The following is a 27,565-nucleotide window of genomic DNA, read 5'->3' on the forward strand; positions in this document are numbered from 1 at the left end:
CCTGTCACACGCACCTGCTCCCCGGCCAGTGCCCACCACCCTTGAAGCAATCTGTCTACTTGGTCCAGCTCAGGCTGGGCACAACAGGATGGGGGCGTGTGTGTGTAGGGGTGGGGGGAGGCTGGCTTTGAGGCCAAGCAGCTCTGAGAGCTGGAAATTTGCGTCGGGTTTCTGGAGCCAGGGACTTGGGGCATTGAAGAGCTGCTCACAGAGACAGGGGCTTGTAGGGATTTGTCCTTAGATCCACCCCCCCCACCAGCATTCACCATGCATGCTGTCTGAAGTGGGGTTGGGGTCCAGGTGCGCAGCCCCCACCCTAGTGTGCCCACCTCGTAGCGTACCCTGAGGCCGGGCGCCCCTCTGCCACCTGTTCCTCCAAAGCCCTGGGCCAGGTGCGTGATCAGCTGTCACCTCTCCCAGCCTCCTCCCAGACCGGGGGGCCTATCATGGGGGTGAGCTTCCAGAAATGACAGTCCTACCTGGGACATGGTGTGGGAGGGTCTCCACAGGCACCTCTCTGGCAGGCGTGGCTGTGGCAGGAATGCTAGCACAAACCCGCGCCCTCAGCTTATATAGCCAGTCAGTCTGTCCAGAGTCACCGCCCCTGCTGCCAGCCCTGACTCAGGCTCCTGCTGCCGCTGGCTTCAGAGTTTATTCTGGGAGATGATGGGGGCTGCGGGGAAGGCAGCTGGGGAGCCCCAAGCACCCCTGCTGCCCTGCCCTGACTCAGGCCCTCTGCAGGCGCTGGCTTCAGAGTTTATTCTGGGAGATGATGGGGGCTGCGGGGAAGGCAGCTAGGGAGCCCCGAGACCCCCGGGCAGCTGCTCTGAGGACAGGTGGGAGGAGCGTGTATGAAGGCACCAAGTCACAGCTCCCACCCCACCCCACCTCCCCGCTCAGCTCTCTTCTGGGAGGGCCAGGGCCCAGGGCCAGGCAGCTGGCTCAGGGTTTGTTTTGCTGCCTGCCCCTCCCTCCTCCTCCCAGGAGACTTTCTGGCTTCCTGTGACTGACAGCAAGCATGTGTTCTTCCTCTGGGGGCTGTGCTGAGGCCACGGTGGGGGGGCTAGCTGCCGGGGCCATGTAAGTGGGGGAGAAGGGATGAGGAGGACGAAGCCAGCTGAGTCAGCAGCCCACCCCAGTCAGTGACCCCCACAAACTACTCAGCTCTTCTGGAGCCAAGGCTGCCCCCCTCAGGCACAGACACACCAGGTTCCCGTCTGTCTGGCATGGGGGTCACTTTATCCTGAAGGCTCCAGTGGGCAGTGGCCTTGGGTTATGCAGCCCCATCCAATGCTTCCCCCCACCTCCCCAGCCCAGGTCTCGGAGGCTGGCCAGGCTCTGGCCTAGTGCTGACATCAGGAATGTCCCCGGGCAGCACGGCCCAGGCCTTGGCAGGCCCGGCTGGGCCCAGGCAGGGTGGTGTTGGTCAGTGTCACCCTGGGGCTCCCTGCTTCAGCATTGCCCCTGGGGGAGGGGAGTCTGCATAGGGAGACACCTGCTCTCCTGTCCTGTGGCTTCTGTTCCTTAACCTCCAACCCCACGTTCTTTACCTTCATTAGCTGGCGGGCCCCTGCCTGTCCAGGAGGTTCCCTGAGGCCCAGCCTGCCCCACTGGGACCAGGGTTGGCCTGTCCGGGGTACCCCCCACCCCCCACAAAGGCCACGGCTCTGTGTTCACTCTTTCATCTGTAATCAGACATCAAACTTTATTGTAAACCATTTTACATTGGTACACCATCTTCCTGTTGGCTCCCAACATCAAAGTTGGTGAATCTCAGAGCAGTGTGAGCAGAGGGGTGGCCAGAGTGGCCAGGTCCACATGTCATCGCCTTGTGAAAAGGACAATCAAGCGGGATGGCCAGCCCTGGACAGCCGAGTTCACACCCTGTGGGCGGAGGGCAGGGGCAGCAGTGTGCTGAAGAGTCCTGGTGAAACCTGTGTTGGCCTGGATCCCTAGAGGTGGTGGGCTGCAGCCCTGGGGCAGGGTGGGCTGTAGCCAGCTGACAGAGCTCCAGGCCTGAGGAAGTTACAGCTCAGATCCATCTGAGCCTTCCTGATTTCCCCTGGAGGAGGGTGGTGAGACAGGTCCACGCTCATGGCAGCTGGCTATCCCGCCCACTGGGGCACAGGTACAGCCTCAGGCAGGTGCTTGGGGGCCAGGACCAACCTGCACATCTTCAGGCAGATGCCGACTGCCTATGTCCCTCCCAGCTCCTGTCCACCCCCCGTTGATGGTGGCCAGCCTCCACTCCTCAGGGTCATTCCTGGCCATTGGGGGATTCCCAGGGTACATGAGGAGCCTGCTTATCACGCCCGCCACATGCAGCTTTCCCAGCCAGGTGTCCGCTGTTCCTGAAGCAGAGATGCTCACCCTAGCTGCCCTCCTGTCTGTCTGTCCAGCCAGCGGTGAGCTGCTCCTCCTAAGGCACTGTGGGCTGTTGGGGGGAGGGGGGCACACGGGTTCGCAGAGGACACTCCGGGAAGGAAAGCCTCGAGGGCAGGAGGGGCTGAGGCCCTGCGTCATCAGACACCGCCACATGCTGTCCCCCAGGGGACACAGCCCTTAGTGACCAGCAGGCAGAGGGCTGTATACCTCACCTGTCCCCCAGCCCCCTTCTGGGACGGGACCCTGCTCTCCCTGCCTCCCCTCCCCAGCTTGGGGAGCCTGAGAGCTCAGAGCTCTGGGCGGAATCCCAGGGACGTGGGAGCAGCGACTGTGGGCACAAGCTGCTAAGTGGCCCAACAAGGGAGAGGGCTGGAGGGGTGCTGGCACCAGGAGGGATAGGCCACCACTCAGGGCCCAGGTGAGCCCTGTCTTGTCACAGGTAACTTGGTGTGGTGGGCGGAGGCACTGGCCCTGGGCCCTCCTGACTGGCCACGTACAAGCAGAGCAGCACCGAGCCGCACCTCCAGCAGGAAGGCAGATGCCCTGCTCCTTCCCACCCTCTGGCACCAGACCCTCCGCCAGCTCTCCACTTGCCCGGGGATGGGTGGTGGGGCAGAGACTGGTGCAGGTGTCCTGTTTAGCGGAGGCCTCAGTCCAGAGCCCCAGGCGTGTGTGAAGTGTGTTTCGTGCGTGTCCAAGGCAGCTCTCATGGCGCTGCTGGGCTGTGACAAATGTGGGCCTCTCCTGGCACGAGAATCCCTGGGGGACGCAACACATCCCCAGCGCCCAGGGCCGTGCCCACGCTGAGGGGGGATGCAGGCCCGGAAGCCCCTCGTCCTGCCTGTAGGCCCGCAGGCCTGGGCCCCAGCTTTGTCCACACCACAGTGAGGCTGGAACGTGGGGGTGGGGTGCAGGGCTCAGCTCTGTGGAGGCTTTGGAGAGAGGCGGGGGCATACAGGGGCCTAGCCGTCCCCCTCCTCTGACAGACTTCTTTCCTTCCCTTCTAGATCCAACTTCATTCACGAGGACCAACACCTCGGACGTGCCACGGGGTGAGAGCTGGCAGTTTCTGCCCCGCAGGACCCCGGGCTGGCTGATACGGGGCAGAGCCCTCGCTCACCTCCCACCTCCTCCCATCTCCCCCTCCCACCTGCCCCCAACAACAGGGCTGTCCCTCTCCCACCAGTTTACACTCACACCCCATGGAAGGCAGACAAACTCACTTCTTTGGGGATTAAAAAGAGCTTTTTAAATACAACAGTATGAAAATATAACTTAAAAATATAAAAGTCAGAGAGCATACGGAAGACTTAAAAATCTAGGTTGTGTCCATTAGTCCCAAAGGTACCTGTAAGAAACCAACACAGAATCAGAAACGTGAGCATTGACAGCTGGAGGAGCTGGTTCAGAAATCAAGTTACAAAGCCATCGGGGTCGGGGCACCGGGTGGCTCTCACGGTCCCTGCGCCTCGGGGACGGATGGATGGGCATGCCGCACGGAGGGGCGGGTGGTCGCCTTCTCCCACAGGCCACCCTGTCACACACGCAGGCAGGGGCGCGGGGTCCCCACGAGGTGGTTCGGGACAACAAACAAAACTCCTCACTTGCATATTTGGTCAGTGTTTGTAGTGCAACTGAAGTGGCCTCCACTGCCCGCGGGCCCTGGCCCCTGGCCCCAGGTGAGTCACAGTGGTCTGGGGCGGGCGGGGGCAGCGGGGGTAGTGGAGGTAGAGGGACGGGGGCTGCAGGAGGCCGAGGGTCACACGGGCAGCCCGAAGCGGTGCTTCTTTCTCACAGGCTTCGGGGCAGTCAGTCTGTGGAGGTCCTCGTCCACGTCCGACTGCTCCAGCTCGTCCTCCGCCGAGATCAGGATCTGAACGGGAGAGGGGCCCGCGTCACGGGGAGGAGGGGGGGCGCCTTGGAGAACAAGACATGCTGGCCCCCAAGGCGTGTGCAGCTGACAGACAAGCAGGGCCGAGTCACACAAACACCCCCTCTGCCAGTTCCCCTGATCCTCTGCCTGGTCCCTGAGCCAGGAGGCTGCAAGCAAGAGCCCTGGCGCTGCTGCTCTGGGGGCCTTCCCACCTGGCACAGAAGTGGGGACGGTCAGTTGGTGCTGTGACAGCATCGGACCCCACCCTCTTCCTGCCACAACGGAGTCTCCCTGAGGGCCAAACCCTCAATCTCAACTCAAGATGTGGCTCCAGGGACCCCCGTGGGCCTGCGGGAAAGGCGGAGTGAGTCTCTGCAGGGGCAGAGCCCTGTCTGTCTCTCCTGGAGCAGCTGACCCTGCAGCTAGCCCCCCAACCCGCCAGGCCACCAGGAGAGGCTTGGGGAGGAGGGAGAGGGAGTCCTCAGAGGCGCCCCTGGCTCACCTTCCAGGTGTCTGGCCAGCCCCTTCCTGTCTTGCTCTTTGCAGGGCAGGGCCCTCCTGCAGAGGGGGACACCGCCCACCCACCAGGTTCTGGGACCGGGGGACAGCAGGCATGGGTGCAGAGAGGAGCAGACAGAGCGGAGAGCCCTGGCGGCCCGCGTACCTCAGACTCGGAGTCCTCATGGGAAGCGGCCCTGCGGTAGCGGACCTTGCTCCCGTTCCTTGCGTCCTGGCTGCCCCCCCTCTCTTCCAGCTTGGCCTTCGTCTTCCCCTTCCTCATGAGGAAGTTGTCCACCACCCAAAACATCAACGCCTGCGGGAGGGACGGACGGGCTGTCCAGGGAGGCCCAGCAGGCTTGGCCCGGCCGGCAGGGACCCCTTGCTGCCCAGCTCCACATGGCAGTACCCAGGACCCTGGAAGGAGCTCCCCTCGTGGGCCCCTTGCAGCCCCCCTCCCCTGCATGTGCTCCACTTTGGCTCGCCCCGCAGACGGGAAGGCCATCCCTGCCCAGGACACCAGGAAACGAGTCCTGCTTAGCCCGGCGGTTCAGCGCTCGGCTGCTGAGAGGTTAGCGGGTTTGGCCTGTCAACATGCACACCCAGGAGGTCCGGCTGCGGAGACCCTGCAGGGTCACTGGTGCATTAGCACTGGTCCCGAGGGGCTCTGATGAGTGACCAGTGCAGTGGTCATTCAGGCAGCAGGGCTGGGCCGCATCACATCCCCCTCCTTCTCCGAGTCCCAGCCACCTGCCAGCTAACCACATGGGGGACCTGCTCCAGGGACGGCCTTACCCATGGGGGCCCCTCAGCAGGACTCCAGGCTGGGGTCCGGGTGTGTGTGTGGTCAGCCTCCTGGGGAGGCAGTCCTATCATCCTGGATGGAGCGGGGGCGGGGGGGGGGCGGCGGCACACGCTCCCAGAGACAATAGCAAAAAGGCCTGCCTGGGGCCCTAAGGTGTTTTCAGTCAGAGTCAGAGCTCTGAGCAGGGGCCCTGGGAGCAGGGAGCACAGCGGGGGGCCCAACGTGGCAGGGCAGGCGGCACTGACATTGACAAAGAAGGGCACGATGAGCATGACCACGGCCAGCTTCAGGTCCGGGTTCTCAATGGGGTTCAGAAGGGACACCTGGAACAAGAAACAGACCGTGAGGCACAGGCCCTGAGGGGGTGAGCTCAGAGTGCGGGCCGTCCGCAGAGCCTGATGGGGATTGGGCCAGCCCTCCTGGAGGAGGGTCCACAGGGGGAACCAAGGGGCAGGCCTGGTGGGCGCCCCCAGCCTAACGGACATGGGCCCCACCGCCTCCCTGAGGGTAATGGCTCTGAGAAGAGCCTCCGGTGTTTTGGTAAAAAATAAATATCTGCCACAGACAGAACCACACGGGGCCAAGACCTGTACGGCCTGTTCCCACTCGCCTGCTCAGCTTGGTTTCAGAGGGTCTCACGGTCACGTGGCTGCCGGAGCCAGGGGCCAGACCAGTGAGCTCTTGGGGGCCATCCCTTAGTGGTCACAGACCAAGGATGGTGTCTACCCTAAACCACCAGCCACAGGAGTGGCGGGAGCGGCATCAGTGGACTCAGAAAACAGGGACGCCGGGCGGCTCGCAGGTCCCCTCCTGGAGAGCCTGCTGTCCCTTTGGCCAGCAGCCACCTGGCACAATGGGCACCGACACGAGGCAACACACGCCAGACAGAAGCTGCTGCTCTCGAGAGCTGGCCAGCATGTCCACATTCAAAGGACAGGAGGCAGCAGAACCCAGGGCCACTTTCCGGCAGGCATCAGTGTGCATGAGTGCGTGTGCATGAAAGTGCCTGTGTGTGCATGTTTATGTGTGTGTGACGGGGCCACAGGGCCCCGGGAAGGTAAACAAACCTTTTTCCACTGAAGTATTAGGAGGATGAGGAAGACGACAGATTTTTCAAAAATCATGATGACGATGTAGAGGGCACACTGCCCAGCCCACGCTCCGCACTGCAGAGGGTCTCCTGCAGAGACAGGCAGACACGTGGTCACACGGGGGGCTCCCAGCCTGACCAGGCCCCCTCTCCACCCCAGCACCCCCCCCCCACTGCAGAACCCGGGCTCTCAGAACCCTGAGTGAGCTCCCCGAAGTGCTGAGATGCCTGCTTCTCCATCAGCTACGACAGTCATCTGAGAAGGAGCAGCTACCCGAGAGCACAGGAGAGGCCATTCTTGATGTTTTCTGAGATTGGAAGAAATCATTCCAATGGGCTGAAGATGGACGCTGGGTGGACACACAGAGAACACGAAGGGGCAAGATGGGTCTGAGAAAGCCCCCACAACCCAGATGGACCTGGAGGACAATCAGTACTCACACGGAAAGAAACACTCTGACGGTGGAGGAAGGGGAAGGGAGGGGCTAGAGCGGGGCAAGAGTTAGCTTGGGTGACGGACGGGAGGCAGGTTAGTAAGAAGTGCGGGCAGTACGGACGGGGGTGAAAGGGCAGCAGAGGCTCCAGTCTGGACTCGTGGTGACCTGCGAGTGGACACATGGGAGGGCACTTGGGGGCGCTATGTGTAGACGCAGCTCTGGCAGAGGGTATCTGTACACGTGTGTTTGTCTTTACTGAAGACAGACCCATGGGAGCGGGGAGGTCAGAGATGAAAACTGAGATGGAGTCCGACACCTGGGGGGATGAGGTTCTGGGCTTGGGGGTGGGGTGGTCAGGACAGGGTTTCAGAAGATGCCACGGTCATTCACGAGGACAGTGTCTGCGTGGAAGCCTCGGTCTCAAAGCCCAAGAGCAGTTTTAGATGAGGTGTACAGACTGGTCTCTCCCATCTTGGAGAGGGAAAAGTGAGAAAATGGATGGACGTGTAGACACCTGGGCCACACAGACATCGGCCTACCTAGCCCAGAGATGGGGAGACGCTAGATGGTGCCCAGCCAACACCTGCACTGCTCTGAAAGGGCTCACACTGGAAGGTCACGGGCAACACTGAACACCATGGAAGAAACCAGACTCATCCGTCAGAGACAGGTAGTCCCCTCCATAGTCTGGACGTGGACCTGCCTCTAGAAGACCAGACAGCAAGCGTCTGCCCCGTGACAAACGGTGGAGGGTTAGGAGAGGAGGTGGGGCAGAAATGGGAGGCCCTGGGGAAGGGGCCCTAAACCAGATGGGGTGAAACAAAGTCTGCTTCCACGGTTGTGGAATGTAATCACACTGTGACTGACCCAAATCACAACAGAAAACTTAGAGAAACGGGACGAGGCCAGTAAGTGCCCGGGGAGGTGGCAGCGGCTGTCTGCTCTGTGGCAGGGGTGAGGCAAGTCTGCCAGGATGACCCGTGTTGATTTTCCCAGGACTGTGGTGCTCTCTGTCCTAAGCTAGCCGAGAGCAGCCATGTGTGGCAGTTCATCCCCTTTCTGCCACCCCCACCTCAGCTCATCCTCCATCTCCACTTCCCTCAAAATCCTGATTTGAGGAGTTCGGGGCCCCGTGGGGAAAGACGGAGGCCAGGCTTCAGGAAGCAGGATGGCGAGCCTCTGTGTGGGGTGACCAAGGCCAGCCTGGCGTCCCATCCAGTGTCAGGGCCCAACAGTCCTCCAGCCCAGCCGTCAGATGCACAGGCTGCAGTGCTCCCAAAACATCCCCACGGGACTGGGCGGCCAGGGGTGGCCAACCCCTCCAGGGATGATTGGCATGTGCAGAGACGGGCAGTCCCAAAGTGGAGAGTGGAGGTGGGGGAGCCCGCTGACACGGACAGGCCGGCAGACGGGTAGAAGGTAACCATTTAGGGGTGAAGGGCCTCATCCTGGCCCTGAGGGGAGAACACAGAGCCAACAGAGCCTCGTGTTCTCATTCCACCGTCCCAGTTATGTAACAGCCTTTCTGGAGTCCTGGCTGCCCAGGCCTGCTGCCATGCCCACAGGGACGCAAGCGGGGAGGCCTTCAGGGAGTTGTCACGGACAGAGGGCAGGGACAGTCCCTTTTCTGCGGAGCCTGTGCCAGCATCCCAGTCATCCCTCCCAAGGTGGTCCTGCCCAGTGTACTTTCGGAATAAGGGATGTGTGAGATAGAGACACACACACACACACACACACACAATTTCAGAAGTACAGTGGCTCTCAGCTAAGTGCTACTGGTGTCTTGTGACCCTTTCCATAGACCACCTGGCCTCCTGAAGAGCACTCTCCATAAGACCAGATACTTGGTCCCCAAGGGGCAGAGGGGCGGCGGGGTGGGAGTCACATAGGACGACAGATCTGGAATCAGGACAGGACGTCTCAGTCAACAGAACAAGCCCCACTGCTGAGACAACATCACCATCCCATGGACTTGCTCCATGTGGCCTCCCTCCGCTCCCTCCTCAGCCAGGACACCCATGCCCTCCTCTTCGTGACTCCAGGGGAGGGCGTTCGGGTGCTGGTGCAAAGGGAGACCCTGCTCTGGTACCCCGCTCGGCTCTCACTCCCTGCTCCGAGCCAGTCCGGGGCCAGGCGCCTGAGCCCGCCGGATGGAGGACATGCATCCCGTGGCCTGGCTTCATCCCAAGCTCAGGCACAGGGGTGGGGACGTGGGGCTGTGGAGTCACTTCACTCCCCTCCCCCTGGGGTCGGCCGGGCAGGAGGGACGTGTGTCCAGAGAGGAAGTGTCAGATGGGCGCAAACCAGAAGACCACGAGCGAGTCTGTGGGTTAGGTGCTGGGTAGGGTGGTGTCCGTCTCACGGTGGGTGACCCTGGGGGCAGAGGGGAACTGCTGGAGGTGCCCCAGGTGAGCATGCCCAGAAACAACAGGGGGCTTCCACAATGGGCTCAGGCACGGGATGGCTGACTGGTTCTATCCTGCTGCACCGGGCCACTGTGGGTCAGAGCTGACTGACAGCAACCTACCACCCATCTTTATAGAAGCACCTCTCCTGGCCTTCTTCCCCACCATCTCCCTTTGTGGGTGAGGCTGGACCACTGTGCCACCAGAGCTCTGCCCGCCCGTGGGGACACAGACTTCCCTCTGAAGGAAGGAGAAGGCTAGCCACCTGGTTCCAGGGCAGCAGACCCACCTGGTGGGCAGCCCCATCCCAGCCCCCTGCAGGCCAGCACATGCCTAACCAACTACCAGAGCAGAACATCCCTCAGCTGAGACCGCAGGGGCCAGAGAAAGGACAGAGAGGACGTTGTCTGCCGCGTGAACTTGTAGCAGCAGGTCGGAGGAGCTCTGCCTGCTGTCTCCAGGGACCGACAGCGTGACCATCCGAGTGCTGCCCACCCACAGAGAGGAGTGCTGGGAGGACAGACACGGCCTGACCTTGAAGGGTGGGCGGGAGTCTCTGGAGCTCCGTGTCGTAGCTGCACCCAGCTCGGAGCAGCAGCTGTCAGGAAGGCACCCTCGTGGAGGTGGGCAGGGCAGGGGCTCTCTGGGAGGATGAGAAGGAGCCACCAGAGAGAGGCAGGAAAGGTGCAGCTGGAGCTCAGGTGAAGGACATCCACCAGGGATGCAGATGTGTGGCCAAGCCCGTGTGCAGAAGGCGAAGCCTTGTCCAGGGGCTCGGAGGACAGGACAGTATGCTTTGCTGGGCTGAGGCTTCCTGGTGCCCAGGATCCACTCTCCACCCCTCTGTCCCTCCACGTTCTCGGCCATCACGGGGACACTCACCCTGGGCCTCAGAGTGAGGCGCTGGGGTGTCACCGCTCCCTTGGTCAAGGGGCGTCTAGTCTCAGCCACACTGAATCAGTTCTTGGACTTGGAGAGGACGTGTGACTTTGGGGATGCTGCTGCGGGTGACGGTGTTCATGGTCAAGGGCGTGACGTTGGGGCCAAAGGGAGGAATGTTACAGACTGCATTGTTCCCTCAAATCTATGCTGTAAATTCCAGCTTCTTGCCTGTGGTCTAAGCCCAGGGACGCTGCGGGCTGTGCAGTGTGCGTGTCTCCCGTGAGACACAGAGGAAACTGACGCATAGGGACAGCACGTCTCTCTGCTCCCTCCACCTTGACGCACCTGTGGGCAGGTGCTGGGCTTCTTACAGCCGCTGTCCATTGACTAAGACAGGCGCCTGCCTCCCCAGCTGACTGGGCAGGTAATTTCCTGGAACCTGTGACCACTCTAGGTTATGGGCAGGGCTTCCAACCAGTTGGTTCAGACTGGTTCCAGGACGGTAGCTCAGCCAGAACCTGCATACCCACAAAGCCTCCACACCACCTCGCGAAAGGCCGAATCCGGAGGCAGTCAGAGTTCTGTCTCCCACCACCGCTGCTGCTGCTGCTTCTGAGAACAGAGGGAGAGCCAGGTGCCACGGGAGGCAGGTGGGGAAAGGTAAGGAAACCATGTCTCCCCAGAACCTTCTGCAAGGACCAGACCTGCTAACACCTTGATTGTAGAATTCCGTCAGAGTCCTGAGCTCCTGAACGAGTGGCAGGAGTGTGACCGGAGCAGCAGAAGCAGCAGCCACTGCAGGCCATGACTGGAGCCCGCACGCCAGCTGCCCTGGCTCTGCCTGGAGACACCTGCCCAGGAGATGCCGACTCCCACAGCCTTCCTCCCTGCGGTCCACTCATGGGGCTGGTCCACTCTTGGGGCGGGCCCTGATGCCAGCTGCTCTGCACCCTCCATCACCGAGCTGGGAGCAGATGCTGTGGGTGGGGCTGCCCGGGCACTGCCTTCCTACAGCCCAGCAGGATGTCCTGCCTTCCAGAAGGTTCTTTCTAACTCTCTTTCACATACACACACAATTTGTTCATGCGCCCTTTGGGCAATGACAGGAGTGGCAGAGGAAAGAGGAGGACCAGTCTCCACATCGTATCCACTGGATTGTGAAAGTCCTCCTCTTCTGGGGTAGCCCTTTGGTGAGCGTTCACATGAGACACAATTACCTTTACTTTCTGGGCCCATTCAGAGAGGTCTATCCACATACCTCTTCCCCACACCTCCACGTCACCAATCTTCCAATCATGTTCCTTCCAGTTCCCTGACCATCTAGCCAAGCCATTAGCCACAGCCCATGAATCAGCACACAGTCTCAAGGGGCTGCAGTGCTGCTGCTGTACACTTAAGAGTGGCACCTGCATATTGTGCAGAGCCATCCGTAAACTAGGCGTGACTTTTCTGTTCCTCTGTCAACTTATCATCAGGAACTCCCCAAACCCACCCCCCTCCTGGCTTCTTGCCAGTCTCCAGAGTGTCACCGTTCTTGTCCTTGGTGCACACTGCTTCACTCTGTGACATCAGTCAGCTCCCCGGCCTCCAACATTCTCAGCTGTGCTTCCAATCAGCCGCGCACTACTGGGCTTGATAGAGACCCTAGACCAAGCCCCCTGACGGCCGCGCGCTCTACACGACAGAGCAGAGCCGTTCCGGGGCTGCTAGAGCCTGGAAGCCCATGGCAGCATGGGGCCTCACCGCTCTCCGGTGGTGGTGGAGGCTTGCAGCTCTGAACGGGGCGAGTGGGTAGCAGCCCCCTGGCCCCCCTGATCTTCTTAAAGTCAAGCATGATAATCTTTACTTCCTGAGCTGGAAGGTGACATTAGGGCCACAGTCTCAGGGCCTCCAGTCTCAATGGGAGCTGGATTTGCACCGCATTTTCTGCCCATTTTGCCAGGATCCAGCTCTTGTACCCTGATTAGAGTTGGCAGTGGGAGCCGGGTACCACCCAGTCTCAGAAGGCTCGTAACAGCCAAGGAGCAGCTCTGAGCAGCATTGTGGGTGGTGAGAAGAACCAGGGACCCTGGTGCTGGAGGTGTGCGGCCCCCTCCCCGACACACACACTGCTGTGGCTCTGCACTTCTCAGTCAGTGGACATCACAGAATGTGGTGTCCCACCCTGCACGCCCAGTCCTCCCAGCACGGGGGCTTCTCTGCAGGCCCCGCCCCTGCAGCCGACGGAGCCATGCACTTGCCCATCGGGCACGATCTAAGTCAGTGACTCATCGAGCCTCAGTCACTGGGTTCAGAAGAGCCCTCTCCCCTCACGAAGACACACACGTTCTGTACTGAAGATTTCTAGAAAGACCAGACCACCCACAGCCACCTCCTCCTGCATATGTGAGCCCCTCTGAGCCAGCAGCCTGCAGGGCACGAGGGCCCCTTGGGCCAGGGCCAGGGCTCTCGGGGGAAGTGGGCATCCAGCGTCCCGCCCCATTCTCCCCTGTCCCACGCTCCACTCTCCCACCAGTGGGTAGTGGCCTCCACCCCTCACCTCGTGTCTGAGTGGGTGGACCTCTGAGGCCCCTGTACCACACTGACCGAGCACTGAGCCAGCCTGGCAGCAACTCCTACCCTGGCTAGTACTGTGGGGCAGGGAGCCCTGCAGTCAGCCTGCAGTGGGGAGATTAAGGTAGCCTGACCCAGGAGAAGTGGACCTCCCCATGCCGCACTCAAGCCCCCGGCCCCTGCCGATGGCACAACATGGTCACGGGACAGGAGACACGTGCTCACCACTTCCGGCCAGGACCTCCCCAGCTGTGACCTGTCACGTGTGCGTGGCAGGCTGTGTGGGCAGTTGGGCGGCCTCATGGCCCTTTGGGTGGGGCCCCCACTGGTGCGAAGCAGCCGGTGACTCCTGCCATTGGAGTGGAGCCCAGCCGGAGAGGAGGAGCATCAAGACCCGCAGCCACCAGCTCTCAACCTGTGGAGCCAGCGCTGCTTGGCGCACAGAGGGGTCCCGGTCATTACCGTACTCGCCGAACCGCAGGGACTCCCACTGCTGCCACTCCACCAGGACGCCAACGGCGCGCACGCCCGCGTAGATCAGCAGCATGCCCACGGTGGCATCCAGCAGGAAGTTGATGAGGTACCTGCAGAGGGAGGCCGGGCCGCAGGTCAGGGGGCCTCTGTGGGCAGTACTGAGCAGCAGCTGGGTGACCTGCTCTGGGGGCGGCCCTCCCTCGGCCCCACAGCGATGGGCTGACAATGGGCGAGTGGTCACTGGGGTTTAGTGACTCAAGGGCAGCCAGGACTGAAGGATGGCCCCCGGCCCCCAGGTGAAGAGCCGAGATCACACACAGTCCGAGCAGCACGACGTGGGCCTGAAGGCGCTGCTGCAGGAGGATGGGTAGAGAGGCCCCTGGTCCCTCAGCCCGAAGGTCAGGACCCAGGGCACGTCAAGGGCTACTCGCTCCACGGGGAGCTCTGCTCTGTACAGAAAAGGCAAGGGCATGGTGGAAGGGACAGAGCGCCCGTAGGGCCCAGCTTGATAAAAGGTGCACTGTGAGAATCTCCTTTCCTGCACCCAGGACCTACTCCCCTGCTCAGGCTGCAGGGTCTGTACCCAGAAGTTGCCGCAAACCCACCAGGGAGGTACAGAAGCAGCAGCAGCCAAACCCCAGTTTGGCCTGGTCCCCAGGGACACTGGCCCCCCGTGTGAGAAGCACCAGGGCCCACAGGCTGCTCCCCCGCCCCTGTGCAGGCACAGCTCCGTTCTGCTCCATGTATGTACAGTCGGGGCGAGGAGGGAGGAGAGGCTGCGGGCTCCTGCCCACCTGTCCTTCCTCACTGGAACCACAGGGGCCACTCTCAGACCAGCCTCCGGGCAACTTCCCCTGGGCTGCCAGCTGGGCCCTGGCTCTCGGGCACTTGGACCTCCCACATGAGGCCCCTCCTGAAGAAAACAAGGACTCCTGCAGGTGATCACACCTGCTCCCGCATCTACTGAGACTGCTCGGAGCTGGGCTTTGGGACCGAATTGGACAGGTCTCTGTCTTCCGTGCCAACGAGTCTCGCACACCCGGTTAGCTAGCAGCAGGGCAACAGGCGTGCGGGTGGGCATGGGGCCAGTCTGGGTGAAACCCCGGCTCCGTCAGCTGCTCCCTGGCTGTGTGACTCATTCGAGTCTCCCTCAGGGCCCAGGCCACTCCAACTGGAGCCCGGGGTGAGGAAAGCTGCCCACACCACGGCTGCTGGCGGTCAGTGAGTTTGTATCTGTGAATGTCTCAGTCTGGAGCCACGCCTGGTACTCAGCATCCCCAGAAAACCAAGTCCAGACTGTCCAGTTAGTGTCACCTCAGCTAACGGTGCAGGTAGCAGCCAGGGGGTCCCACATTACCACTGGGTACTTACTGGGCCCCACACAAGTGCATCGTTGTTAGAATCAAAACAAAACAAAAGACAGAAGCTCGGGCTTCACTGAAGAAAACTGTGTAGAAAAATCATTGTAAAACACAAACTAAATTTTTAAAAAGGGAAACTTTGAGCAAATGCTGATCAAACACAGCTAGTCCCGGATTACATACTCACTAAACAAAACAAAGCAAAACAAAACAGCCAACAAAAACAACAGTGGAATATAAACACAAATGAATGCTGTATAGGCCCCACTTAAAAGAAGCTCCGCAAAGTACAAAAATTTAAAGCATGCCTCTCACTATGTTGTGATTCTTCACTGTGGAATAGCTCAGGGTGTCATTTCTGTTTTAGACAAAGAAATGACACCTGAATTAGGAATCAAAATTTGGGAGCCCTTCTGTAGCCTGCCTGAGGCATTGGCTGACCCACACTCCAGCCTCCCAGTGAGTGTGCGCACGGCACAAGCCTGTGCCCTGAGCGCCGCAGACAGCCTACTGACACATTCCAGCCCCTTCGCCACCCTGGAGCCAGGCAGGCTGCCAGCGCCCCCCTAAATCCTGTCCTGCTCTCTGCAGGAGAGCCACAGAGGTGCTGCCAGGGGAAGGGACGGGGCCACGGCTGCACCAGGAACCAGGGAGGGGGTTGTGGGGGAGGCAGGCTGCATGGACAAGGCAGGACCGACCAGAGGTCAACGCTGGCCAGCACCAGTGTCCTGTCCTGCTCACGGAGATGCCCCTCCTGCGCTGGCAACAGAGGAGAGACTGAGGGTGGAGAGGGAGCCAGCACCCAGGGGACTGTCACCGTGCACGGCCCCAAGGCCAAGGCCAAGGCCAACTGCTGCCATGTGGAGACACAGGGGTGACCCCTCAGAGGGGTGTGCCCATGTGCGCAAGTTTTGGAGGGGGCAGGGCCCACCTCCTGGTCAGCGGGGGCCTGGGGCCAGTCACGTGTGGTAGTCATGATGGATACTCACAGAGAGCAAGGGTCCTCCTCAGTGAGGTCCGCCAGGTACACATTTGCAAAGTGGATGAAGAGCATCCCGATGGCTTGTTTGGACGTGTCCAGGAACCTGGAGGAACAGGCGCACCCTGTGAGCCCGAAGCGGCTCTGCTGTCTGACTTACCGCTTCCTGCCGTGACCCCGGGATGGCCCGCTCTCACCGCGTCTCATGCCGCTGATGTTGCCCACAAGGGACCCCTGCTTCTAAGAACCTCCTGGATCAGAGGTCCCAGCCCCCTCTCGCCACGGGGCAGTGAGACCTGACTCAGCTACATCTCAAGACCAGCCAGGACCTGCGCATTTGAAATCCCCAAAAGGCCACTGATTGGAAATAGGCAAATTGCAGACTTAAACTTCCGTTCCCTTATCTCTTGCTCCCTGCTCTGCGATGAAGTTCCTGAGGTCTGCATCCTGGAGCTCCCACTGGCTTCCCTCCCACACGGGCACAATGCCAGGGCCAACGAGATCTGCCCAAGTCCAGCACTGCCCTGACACCCAAGGACCCCAGTGCTGCTGCCCTTCACACTGGGCGGGACCACAGGGGGCCGGGGAAGAAGCAGTGTGCTTTATGGGCCACGTGGTCCCTGTAGTAACAGCTGAGCTCCTCAGCGGTAGTGCCATGGGCAGGGCCTCCCCAGTGCACCTGACTGATAAGACAGGCTGCTGACGGGTGCCTCAGAGAAGAAATCGACCAGGTTGCTCTACTCTGTGAGCCTCTGATCCTGCACTCAGATGGTGAGCGCACAGGGGTCACACCATGAACCCCTGGAGACTCAAGATCCTGGCTGCCCCTCTCTGCCTCCCTGCAGGCTGGGTGTCGCAGGGCCAGGGGTCAGGCAACTGAATGGAAGCCCTGGGGCTTGGGCTGGGAGGACTATGCAGGTCAGTCCTGTGCCCGAGGCTGGGGAAGCGTTCCAAACACCGCTGGACAGTGGAGGCCCTCTCGGGTCAGCGTTCACCCGGGAGTCAGCGGAGGTTGTTCCTGGGGGGCAGCTTTCCAGGCCTTTCTTCTGAGACCCCCTCCTCTGTGGATTTGGACCCCCACCTGCTGCACCAACCAGGCCTTCCCACTCGAAGGCAATCTGTGTGGAGCATGGGGGTCGGGGTGGGAGTCACACATACTAAAGCTAGAGGCCTGACTGGAGCGAGGAAAAAAGGGTTAACCAGAGACACGCCTGTCATCTCACAAGGGCCCTCTGTCCCTGCGACCCCTGCACGCTCTCCTGGTGGCAGATAGCGCGATGGGCACCAGTGCCACACCCACAGCTCCAGACACGCTTCCTGGGGAGACCATGCCGGGCTCAGGAACCGGCTGCTCCTTACAATCAGCAAAGCAAACAAAACAGACATGTTCCTCTTCGGAGCCTGACCCGGAGGCTGGACCACCTTTAGCATCGAGGAGAGTGTTCGCAGCGCTCTGCCTGGCTGGGTGCTGACGTTACTGGGGCACTGGGGGCAGCGGGCGGGGAGACACAACACAGCCCCTGGAAGAAGCTGGCGCACTCGCCTTACCATGGCTGTCGCAGGGCACATGGTTCTGATGACCGTGTGGCCAAAGCGTCCAGATGCTTCGTGTCCGTGTGACTGAATGCAATGCCTGCCCCACTCCCCACTCTCATAAAACCAAATAGTTTAACAAAAACCTTCCACATGCACTGCCATTGACTTGATGTCCCCTCACAGCGACCACGCACGGTAGGGGGCTTCCCCTCCGAGCTCCCATCTTTCTCCCTGGGGCAGCCGGTGGTTTGAAACGCTGCCTGGAGGCCAGCAGCCCGCCCCACCTGACACGTACCAGATCCTCCACGGTCGCCGCTCGTGCTTTGGTTCTCGGAAGCGTTTGACTGCAGGGAGAGACAGGCGTCAGAACAGCAGCAGGAAGCGGCGCCAGCTCCCTCCCGGTGTGGGCGCCTGGACATCAGGGTCCCTCTCCACAGAGCGCCTGCCCTGCTGACAACCAGGGACTGGGAAGTTCCGCGCGAGGACTCGTCACAGCGTGCCCGTCCTCCTCACAGGAGGACTGTCCACCCCCCATGGAAGTAGGACCCAAGTAGCGCCCAGTCCCAGCCAGGCACTGAGGACAAGGCATGGTCAGGAGTCCGGCAGGGCAGACACGTCATAAGGCGGAGTGGCGTGTACTGGAGGAGGAAGACACCCAAGCAAGATGCCCTGCCTGGCAAAAGGGCAGAAGTCAGGAGGGCTGGATTTGTGGGAGGTGGCCGGGCCAGGTCCTGAAGTCTGGGTAAGAGTTTGACAAGTGCACTACAGAGGGGCGGGAAGATGCAGTCCAGGCAAGGACAGCCCTGAGCAGGACACCACATAGCAGCACCGTGTGCCCGATGTTGTCTGATGGGGCTGCCATGCAGGACGTGAGGTGCAGAGCCAGCAGATGGCAAGGACAGCCCTGAGCAGGGGCCAACGGGCAAGGGCCTCGGGCTGAAATATTAGGCATGAACCCCGTGGGGAAGGAATTCTAATAAGAGCTAAAGACGGGATGAGACTTGTTTCATCAAAGGCTCGGTCCCCTGTGCAGATGATGGAGTCCTGGGTTGCAGGGGCTGCGAGAGGGCGCTGCCGCCAGGGCCTACAGACCTGGAGAGGTACCTCCAGCTACAGGGCAGAGAGCGGCACCTCCCGCTACAGTCAGCTGGCAGGCGTGGAGGACTCATTCAGCACCCTGGTGAGTGCAGGTCGGACGCACAGGTTGTATGAGATTCACAGCCTCAGCTCAGGCTGAGTCACAGCAAACAAGACGCTGCAACCACAAACTAACGCACATACTCGTGTATAAGCTGAGTTTCCCAGCACATTTTCATGCAGTTTTTGTGATAAAATTAGGCGTCTCGTCTGATATTTGGGTCGGCTTACACTCGAGTATATACGGTACTTCTACCCCTCACACCAGCACCCCAGCTGTGGGGCTTGGGTGGGGAGGAGAGGCATCCATTGGCCGGCCACGTGCACTCAGCACAGCACGGCTGCAGGACATGGCGGTACCGAGCGAGCCCGCTGCAGAAACCGGACCCACTGTGAGGAGGCCTCACTGCCAGGGCACATCCCAGATCCCCATGGCAATGTGGCCCGAGAAGCTGAAGTTCAGCCCAGGAGAGACCTTTCCCTTCTGAGAAAACCTTTGCTCAGGGCCAGACTCATCCCAGTGACCCAGAACCAGTCCTCAGGAGGACAGGAGAGGCCTGCTGTGGTCTGGGGCAGAGGAGATCCTTCGGTAGTATCCCTTACACTGTGATCCCAGAGGACAATCACATTGTGACGTATCCTGTGCTCACTCATTCTACCCTCACTGTCAGCAGGGCTGGGTGCCCTGTGGGGTGCACACCGCATCGAGTGAAGGTGGAGGACTCCGTCGCATCACTACATGGAGGCCTCATTTACATAACTGCCAGCCCACCGAGAACCACGGCCAGCTTCACCCACCAGTCGGGCATTCTTACTCACCCCTCGGGTTTGCTACTGCCAGACATATTTGTCAATATAGTCATATTTGTCAAACCAGTCAGAAATGCCCCCACTATTGTCAGAAATGGGAAATGTTGAACAGGAGCGTCTCCAGGTTGAGGTCATCACAGTTGTCAGGTGACACTGCTGGTCCTGCTTCAGTCACACTGGTGAGGGGCAACCCCCAGCAGTGCCCGGGCCAGAGGTGTCTGGGTACAGGGGAGTGTGGGGGTACAGGGGCAAACAATGAACCGACGTCCACCGGGACTAATGATGAACAGCCCCACTTGCAGCGAGGCTGCACCCTGGGCCCAGCTGGGCCAGGGCAGGGGCAGGCCCCCTCAGGGCAACGACAACAGGAAACAGGGTGCAGACGAAGACTGAAACCACGGCACCTGTGCTCGAGTCCAGCTTCACCCTGCTGACCCTGTAAGTCGGTCCTCCTCCCGACCAGTCTCCGGCCCACCAAGGGAGCCGGCGGCCAGGGAAAAACCCAGGTGCTCCCACCCTCGACAGAACGGCAAGAGGCCTTGCTGCAGGGTGCCTGGTCACACACGCCCAGGTTGACCATCCAGGACAAGTGCAGGCATGTGGCAGGCCCCCTGCGCCACTGGGGACAAGCCCGTGCAGGGCACACCTTGCAGTGACACTGCCCTGGGCTTGCGCACGTCACTCAGGGGTTATGCGGACCGTCTCTTGGGACTCCAGACACCAATCCCGAGAGACAGCACACCGTGGGGGCTCAGAGAACTGCGCCATGTGACCAAGAAGGCTGCTCTGAGCACCCCCAGCTCTGCCAGGCTTGGGGCCGGGCTCTGAGGGTCGCAGGCTGGCCTGTCCTTCGTGGCCAGCCCTGCCCTCGTCCCCTCAAACTGAGAGCCTTAGAAGGAGCACAGCTGGAGGCCTCCCTGAGGGAGGTGGGCACACCGACAGACAGGCGCACCCCTTTACTGCTGCGATTTTGTCAAGGTTTCCACGACTTGGGAGCAACTGCCTTTTTTTTTTTTTTTTTAGTATAAGATTTTATTTTATTTTTTTTTTCTTCTTTTACATTTTATTAGGGACTCCAACAACTCTTACCACAATCCATACATATACATACATCAATTGTATAAAGCACACCCATACATTCCCTGTCCCAATCATTCTCAAGGCATTTGCTCTTCACTTAAGCCCCTTGCATCAGGTCCTCTTTTTTTTTCCCCCCCTCCCTCCCTTTTCCCCCCTCCCTCATATGCCCTTGGTAATTTATACCTCGTTATTTTGTCATATCTTGCCCTATTCGGGGTCTCCCTTCCCCCCTTCTCTGCTGTCCCTCTCCCAGGGAAGAGGTCACATGTGGCTCCTTGTAATCAGTTCCCCCTTTCCAACCCACTCACCCTCCACTCTCCCAGCATCGTCCCTCACGCCCTTGGTCTGCAACTGCCTTTTTTAACATGGCCTCATAATGAGACTCGACGTCCTCACTGACGCACAGCCCGATGGGGGGCAACACTGGAGACACAGTGTGGGAACTGGGCCCGATCTGGCCCACCACACTGAGGCAAACACTAAGGTGTGCAACAGAGCAGCAAGGGGACAGAGCAAGGAAGCCCCGAGGGAGTACCAAAAATAGACTTTGGGGCCAGGGCGTGGCACCCCATCAGACTTGACTGGAAAACAATACCTAAAGGTCAACAAACAGATCTTGAACTATTTATAGACTTTTCTTATTTTTGTCATTGTTTTTTTGTTGTTGATGTTCTCTTGTGGCTTTGTTTTGCTCTGTCTTGTTTTTGTGCATATTATTATCTCTGCAGGTCTATCTAGATAAGACAGGCGGGATAAGCAATCTGGAGAAAACAATGGAACCTATGGTTCCCAGAGGACATGGGAGAGGGGGAGGTGGGAGAAAGGAAGTGGTGTTAACAAACCCAGGGACAAGGGAATAACAAGTGATCCAAAATAGGTGACGAGGAGGGTGTAAGAGGCCTGGTAGGGCTTGATCAAGTGTAATAATGTAACTGAGAGGAATTACTGAAAGCCAAATGAAGGCTGAGCATGATAGCGGGACAAGAGGAAAGTAAAAAGAGGAAAGAGCTAAGGGGCAAAGGGCATTTATAGAGGTATGTACACATGTAAATATATTTATATATGATGATGGGGAAATAAACCTATGTGCATATATTTATAGGTTTATTATTAAGGTAGCAGATGGACAATGGGCCTCCACTCAAGTACTCCCTCAATGCAAGAACACTTTGTTCTATTAACCTGGCATTCCATGATGCTCACCTTCCCCTCCTGATAGGATCAATGAAAACAAATGGGTGCATAAGCAAATGTGGTGAAGAAAGCTGATAGTGACCGGCTATCAAAAGATATAGTGTCTGGGGGGGTGAAGGGAGATGCCAGACAGGGCAAGATATGACAAAATAATAATTTATAAATTATCAAGGGCTCATGAGGGAGGGGGGAGCGGGGAGGGAGGGGAAAAAAGAGGACTTGATACAAAGGGCTTAAGTGGAGAGCAAATACTTTGAGAATGATAAGAGCAATGAATGTACAGATGTGCTTTATACAATTGATGTATGTATGGATTGTGATAAGAGTTGTATGAGTCTCTAACAGCAACATGATGACAGCATGGGTTACATTTTGAATTGATAATCATGAGGTCATGGGTTAGAATCCCCCTGGTGCTCTGCAAGAGAGAGATAAGTCTGTCTACTCCTATAAAGATTTAAAGTCTTGGATATCCATAAAGGCAATTCGACTCTGTCCTATAGGTTCGCTATAAGTCATAATGGAACCGATGGTAGTGGGTTTTAGTTTTGCAGTTATATTTTCTGTTGTCCATTTGAGAGGACTTGCACGTGAAAGGGGTGGGGTTTAGCCTGTCTGTCAATCAGAAGGCCTCAGTGTGGGCATGTCCTTCTCCTGAAGATTCTGGGAACTCCTATTTTTCTTCTTGGAAGAGGAGATACTCTCTCTCTGCTCACTCACGGAGAGACTCCCTACTGAAAAGACACATGGGGCAATGCTGATGACAGCGATAACCCTGGAACCAGAGGAGCCTTGTGGAGACCCACGCCAGCGCTGAGAAGCTGCATGCACAAGACGTTCCACCCACTAGCCTATGATCTTCCTGCATTCAGCGTCATTGCATGTGTTTTGTGAGTCTGAAGAGGAATTTATAGATTGATATCAGACATAGGGGCTGATATCAAATTTATGGACTTGATCTGGACTGAGCTGGGATTTTTTCCCTCAATATTCAATTGCTCTTATATATAAAGCTCTTTCTTTTACACATAAAAAAAGAGTTGTATGAGTCTCTAATAAAATGTTTAAAGAAAAAAGGCCAAAAAAAAAAAAAGATATAGCATCTGGGGTCTTAAAGGCTTGAAGGTAAACAGGCGGCCATTTAGCTGAGAAGCAACAAAGCCCCCATGGAAGAAGCACACCAGCCTGTGTGATCATGAAGTGTTGATGGGATCAGTTATCAGACATCAAAGAACAAAAAATCATATTATTGTGCATGAGGAGGAGTTCGGAGTGGGGACTCAAAAAGCCCATCTGTAGGCAACTGGACATCCCCCTTACAGAAGGGTCTAGGGGAGGAGACGAGCCAGTCAGGGTGCAGTGTAGCAACGATGAAAACATACAGCTTTCCTCTAGTTCTTTAGTGCTTCCTCCCCCACCCCCATCATGATCCCAATTCTACCTAACAAATCTGGCTAGACCAGAGGATGTACACTGGTACAGATAGGAACTGGAAACACAGGGAATCCAGGACAGATGATCCCTACAGGAGCAGTGGTGAGAGTGGTGATACCGGGAGGATGGAGGGAGGATGGGATAGAAAGGGGGAACCATTTACAAAGATCTACATATAACCCCCTCCCTGGGGGAAGGACAACAGAAAAGTGGGTGAAGGGAGACATCAGTCAGTGTAAGACATGGAAAAATAATGATTTATAAATTATCAGGGGGGAGGAGGAGGGAGGGTAAAATGAGGAGCTGATAACAGGGGCTCAAGTGGAAAGCAAATGTTTTGAGAATGATGAGGGTAACAAATGTATAAATGTGCTTGGCACATGGATGTATGTATGGATTGTGATGAATTGTACAAGCCCCCAATAAAATGATTTAAAAGAAAAAAAAAGAAAGGTAAATGGCTATTCCCTAGCTAACCCACTACACCCCCCACCACGCCCTCCAGTGGCGGCTGACAGCAGACGCGGTTTCTAGCGGCAGCTACATGGACGCTGCCTCGTGATAACGGTGTGTGTCTGTCCAAGTGAGAGTCTGTGTGAGTGTGAGTCAGGGTGTTGAGTGTGTCTGTCGGAGCACCTTGTGCTCTACAGAGGGAAGGCTGGCTTCTGGGTGGCAGATGGCCAGCCAGACCTTTCACCCGAGGCCCCTGGGGGTGGGCCAAGGGCACCAGTGTCTTTCACGGAGGAGGGCAGTGCAGTGGACCGTGGCTAGTTGGACAACGCCAACTCTGGAATGGCACATACCCACACCCCACCAGCCAGGGGGAGGAACAAAAACCAGAGGGAAAGGGAGGTGGTGGTCGGTATGAGATTTGAAATAACTAAGCATCTACAATCTATCAAGGGGCCACGAGAGTTGGGGTGGGGGGGTAAAAGAGCTGATCCCAAGGACTCAATGGAAAGTAAATGTCTAGAAAAGAATGATGGAATATATGTACGAATATGTCAGATACAACTGATGTCTGGTTTGTAATGAGAGTCGTAAAGGAAGTGTCCTGGCAAGTTTCCTTATATTCTGGGACAGCAAGGCAGCCTCTCAGAGCGTCTACTTCCCAGGCTCCCTTGCGACTGCACTGGGCCACGTGACTCACAAACTCTGGTTAAGCCCGTTTTCACAGAGGCGCCAAGTCAGCGGAGCTGACAGTTCATTTCCTTATTCTGTGCGGTCACTTAGTTTCTCTGCGGCTGCAGTCCCTCAGCAGCTGCGGCCACGGTCCCTGCCCTCACCACCGCTCTACCAGCCACCAAAGGTCGGGGGTTCGAACCCACCAACTGCTCTGTGGGAGAGAGATGGGCAGCCTGTTTCTGGAGAGATTGATAGGGTCACTGAGTTGGAATTCACGTGATACGAATGACATTGACTGTGGGCCACGACTTCTCATTTCCATGACAACCTGCAAAGCAGGCATAGGATACCGTGTGCACGAGTCAGTTCTGACTCAGTCACTACGGGGGAAGCACCCCCTGGTACTGTGTCACCCTCACCAGTGTGACACTGAAGCCTGTGGCTGCATCCACCGTGTCCATCATCTCGTGGAAGGTCTCCCCCTTTCTTTGGCTGCCGTCTCTAAGGACTGCTCTTTCTTTCTTTTTTGCCCTAATCATTTTTTTCTCTTTTCTTCTTTTACATTTTATTAGGGACTCAAACAACTCTTACCACAATCCATACATATACATACATCAATTGTATAAAGCACATCCATACATTCCCTGCCCCAATCATTCTCAAGGCATTTGCTCTCCACTTAAGCCCCTTGCATCAGGTCCTCTTTTTTTTCCCCCCCTCCCTCCCCATTCCCCCCTCCCTCATATGCCCTTGGTAATTTATACATCGTTATTTTGTCATATCTTGCCCTATCTGGAGTCTCCCTTCCCCCCTTCTCTGCTGTCCCTCTCCCAGGGAAGAGGTCACATGTGGATCCTTGTAATCAGTTCCCCCTTTCCAACCCACTCACCCTCCACTCTCCCAGCATCGTCCCTCACACCCTTGGTCCTAAAGGTATCATCCACCCTGGATTCCCTGTACCTCCAACCCTCATATGTACCAGTGTACAGCCTCTGTCCTATCCAGCCCTGCAAGGTAGAATTCGGATCATGGTAGTTGGGGAGAGGAAGCATCCAGGATCTGGGGGAAAGCTGTGTTCTTCATCGGTACTACCTCGCACCTTGACTGACCCATCTCCTCTCCTAAACCCCTCTATGAGGGGATCTCCATTGGCCGACACTTGGGCCTTGGGTCTCCACTCTGCACTTCCCCCTTCATTTAATATGATATATATATATACATATATACACATACATATATACATATACACATACATACACACACTTATATCTTTTTTTTTTTTGCATGATGCCTTATACCTGGTCCCTTGGGCACCTCGTGATCGCACTGGCCGGTGTGCTTCTTCCATGTGGGCTTATTTGCTTCTGAGCTAGATGGCCGCTTGTTCACCTTCAAGCCTTTAAGACCCCAGTCACTATCTCTTTTGATAGCCGGGCACCATCAGCTTTCTTCACCACATTTACTTGTTCACCCACTTTGGCTCCAGCCGTTGTGTTGGGAGAGTGAGCATCATAGAGTTCCAATTTAATAAAAGAAGGTATTCATGCATTGAGGGAGTGTTTGAGTAGAGGCCCAAGGTCCTTCCGCCACCTTAATACTTGACCTATAAATATAGACGCATAGATCTATTTCCCTATCCTCCTATATATATTTGCATGTACATGTCTTTGTCTAGACCTCCATGAATGCCCTTTGACTCCTAGCTCTTTCCTCCATCTCCCTTGACCTTCCTCCTGCCCTACTACCATGCTTCATCGCCACCTGGGCTAGAGTATACCTCTTCTCTAAGCAACCTTACCCTTGATCATTTCCCACCAGGCCTGCCACTTCCCCTTCTCTACCATTTGGGGTCCCATGTTGTTCCCTTGTCCCTGGGTTTGTTAACACCACTTCCTTACCAGGACTGCTCTTTCTTGATCACGTGTCCAAAGGACATGAGACGCCTCGCCTTCATTTCAGAGAAGTTAAAGGATCTGCCTCGAAGCCTCTCTGCCCAGAACTGAAGTTCCCCTTGGCTCTTGGCTGCAGCAGGAAGCTGGCTGCAGGCCCTGCTGCAAGACACGAGGAAGCAAGGCCACAGGAGCCCACACCGAGGGAAGGAGCACTGGGCTGGGGCTTGAGGGGTTCCCTGCCTTCGGACCCCCTCCCCTCCATGGTCCTCCCTGACTCATCATGTCCTGCTGTCAATCTGGTTCCACATCACCACCGTCTCCCCTCCCACGCAGGAACCGGAAGGAAGTGAGCACATGTTCTCCACGTCCCACCCGCCACCCACCTGTGCCCATTCCTCTTCCTACAGGGAACCACTTACTGACAATGACATTCATCAGATGTGCAATCCTAGCCCTCAGTAGTCAATGTGATGTTCCCGTCACTGCAAATGGAACTGTGTTCCACAAGCAATGCCCCGCCCTCTCCCCCCAACTGCTGATAACCACAGTTTGCTCTAGTCTTCGTCCATTCGCCGCTCCTGAGTAAGCGCGGCTGGGCACTATGTGGCCCTGTGATGACTTCAGCCCACCTCACTGCCCTTCCCGGCCGGGTGGTCCTCATGGAGTGTAAATGCACCAGGCTGTGCTTGTCCGAATGCCCATGGTGGGCACTTACTTCTACTCTTGGCTCTGTGTACACTGCGGCGATGAACACGGGTGTACACGCCTGTCGGAGTCTCTACTTTCAAACAAGTTTGAAGACTTCAAAAAGCCTGTGGGACAATCCACTGTCGTTCAGTTCCATTTTTCTCTAAACTTTCTAAAGCTCCTGAGACTTCGCAGTGGATTGCTCGGTCATCTGGTAGTTCTGGGGAAGGGGCGGGGGGTATCTGTTCCCACAAGGCGGGCAGTTCTGGATGCTCTGGGGGGCAGTGGTCTGTGTCAGAGGGCTGATGACTGGGGCGGCTTTGGCAGCAGTGCCGGTTTGAGCTTTCTGAGGATCCACTACACTGGCATTTTGCATTCCTACCAGGAACGGTGGGCCCGGCATTCCGAATCCTCTTCAGCACTGGTCATCTTCGTGCGGGCGTTGTCTTGCCCTCACTGTCCAGGGGGAGCATAACGTAAGCTCACCATTTTGGCCATGATTCACGCAACCCTCTGCTGACTGAGGACACCGAGTATCTTTCCTTGGCTGGATGGCCACTAGAACGTCCTCTCTATCTGTGCTGTTCATTGGACGGTCAGAGCTCACAGGCTGCTCACGGGCATCTGATTGGAGATGATCTCCGCGGCTCTCATTTCTGTTGCTTGGTAAAGTCTTGAAAAACAAGATTTTTCATGAAGATTGATAAGACTCTTTTGCTGTTGGTGCTGTTATTGTTAATTAGATAATCCAGAAATGATATGTCATCTGGCCCAAGAAACACGGTGAGGTGAGACCCGCCCCCCCTCCGGCCTGCAGCCCCCCGGGTGATGCAGTGACTTGCCCGGCAGGTGGCCAGGGGTCCGGAGTTCACCCGCAGTGTCTCAGAGGAAGGCGGGCTGGTGTGCTACTTCTGAGAGCCCATGTGGC

The 27,565-nt window shown here is 57.6% G+C and overlaps 1 protein-coding gene across 1 annotated transcript in view; it reads right to left on the reverse strand.

The window, feature by feature from the left end:
• Window positions 1-1,679: 1,679 nt before the first annotated feature.
• STIMATE (STIM activating enhancer) overlaps window positions 1,680-27,565 on the reverse strand; it is a 44,516-nt gene continuing 18,630 nt past the window's right edge. Inside the window, exons 2-8 of the mRNA XM_075547510.1 lie at window positions 17,574-17,622; window positions 15,753-15,848; window positions 13,391-13,512; window positions 6,629-6,741; window positions 5,807-5,884; window positions 4,923-5,072; window positions 1,680-4,258 (exon numbers count right to left, since the gene is read on the reverse strand). Of these exons, the coding sequence (XP_075403625.1) occupies window positions 4,145-4,258; window positions 4,923-5,072; window positions 5,807-5,884; window positions 6,629-6,741; window positions 13,391-13,512; window positions 15,753-15,848; window positions 17,574-17,622 (722 nt within the window). The 3' untranslated portion in view covers window positions 1,680-4,144. The remainder of the gene's footprint in view (window positions 4,259-4,922; window positions 5,073-5,806; window positions 5,885-6,628; window positions 6,742-13,390; window positions 13,513-15,752; window positions 15,849-17,573; window positions 17,623-27,565) is intronic.

The sequence above is a fragment of the Tenrec ecaudatus genome, chromosome 4, assembly GCF_050624435.1.
Source record: "Tenrec ecaudatus isolate mTenEca1 chromosome 4, mTenEca1.hap1, whole genome shotgun sequence".
Classification (NCBI taxonomy): domain Eukaryota; kingdom Metazoa; phylum Chordata; class Mammalia; order Afrosoricida; family Tenrecidae; genus Tenrec; species Tenrec ecaudatus.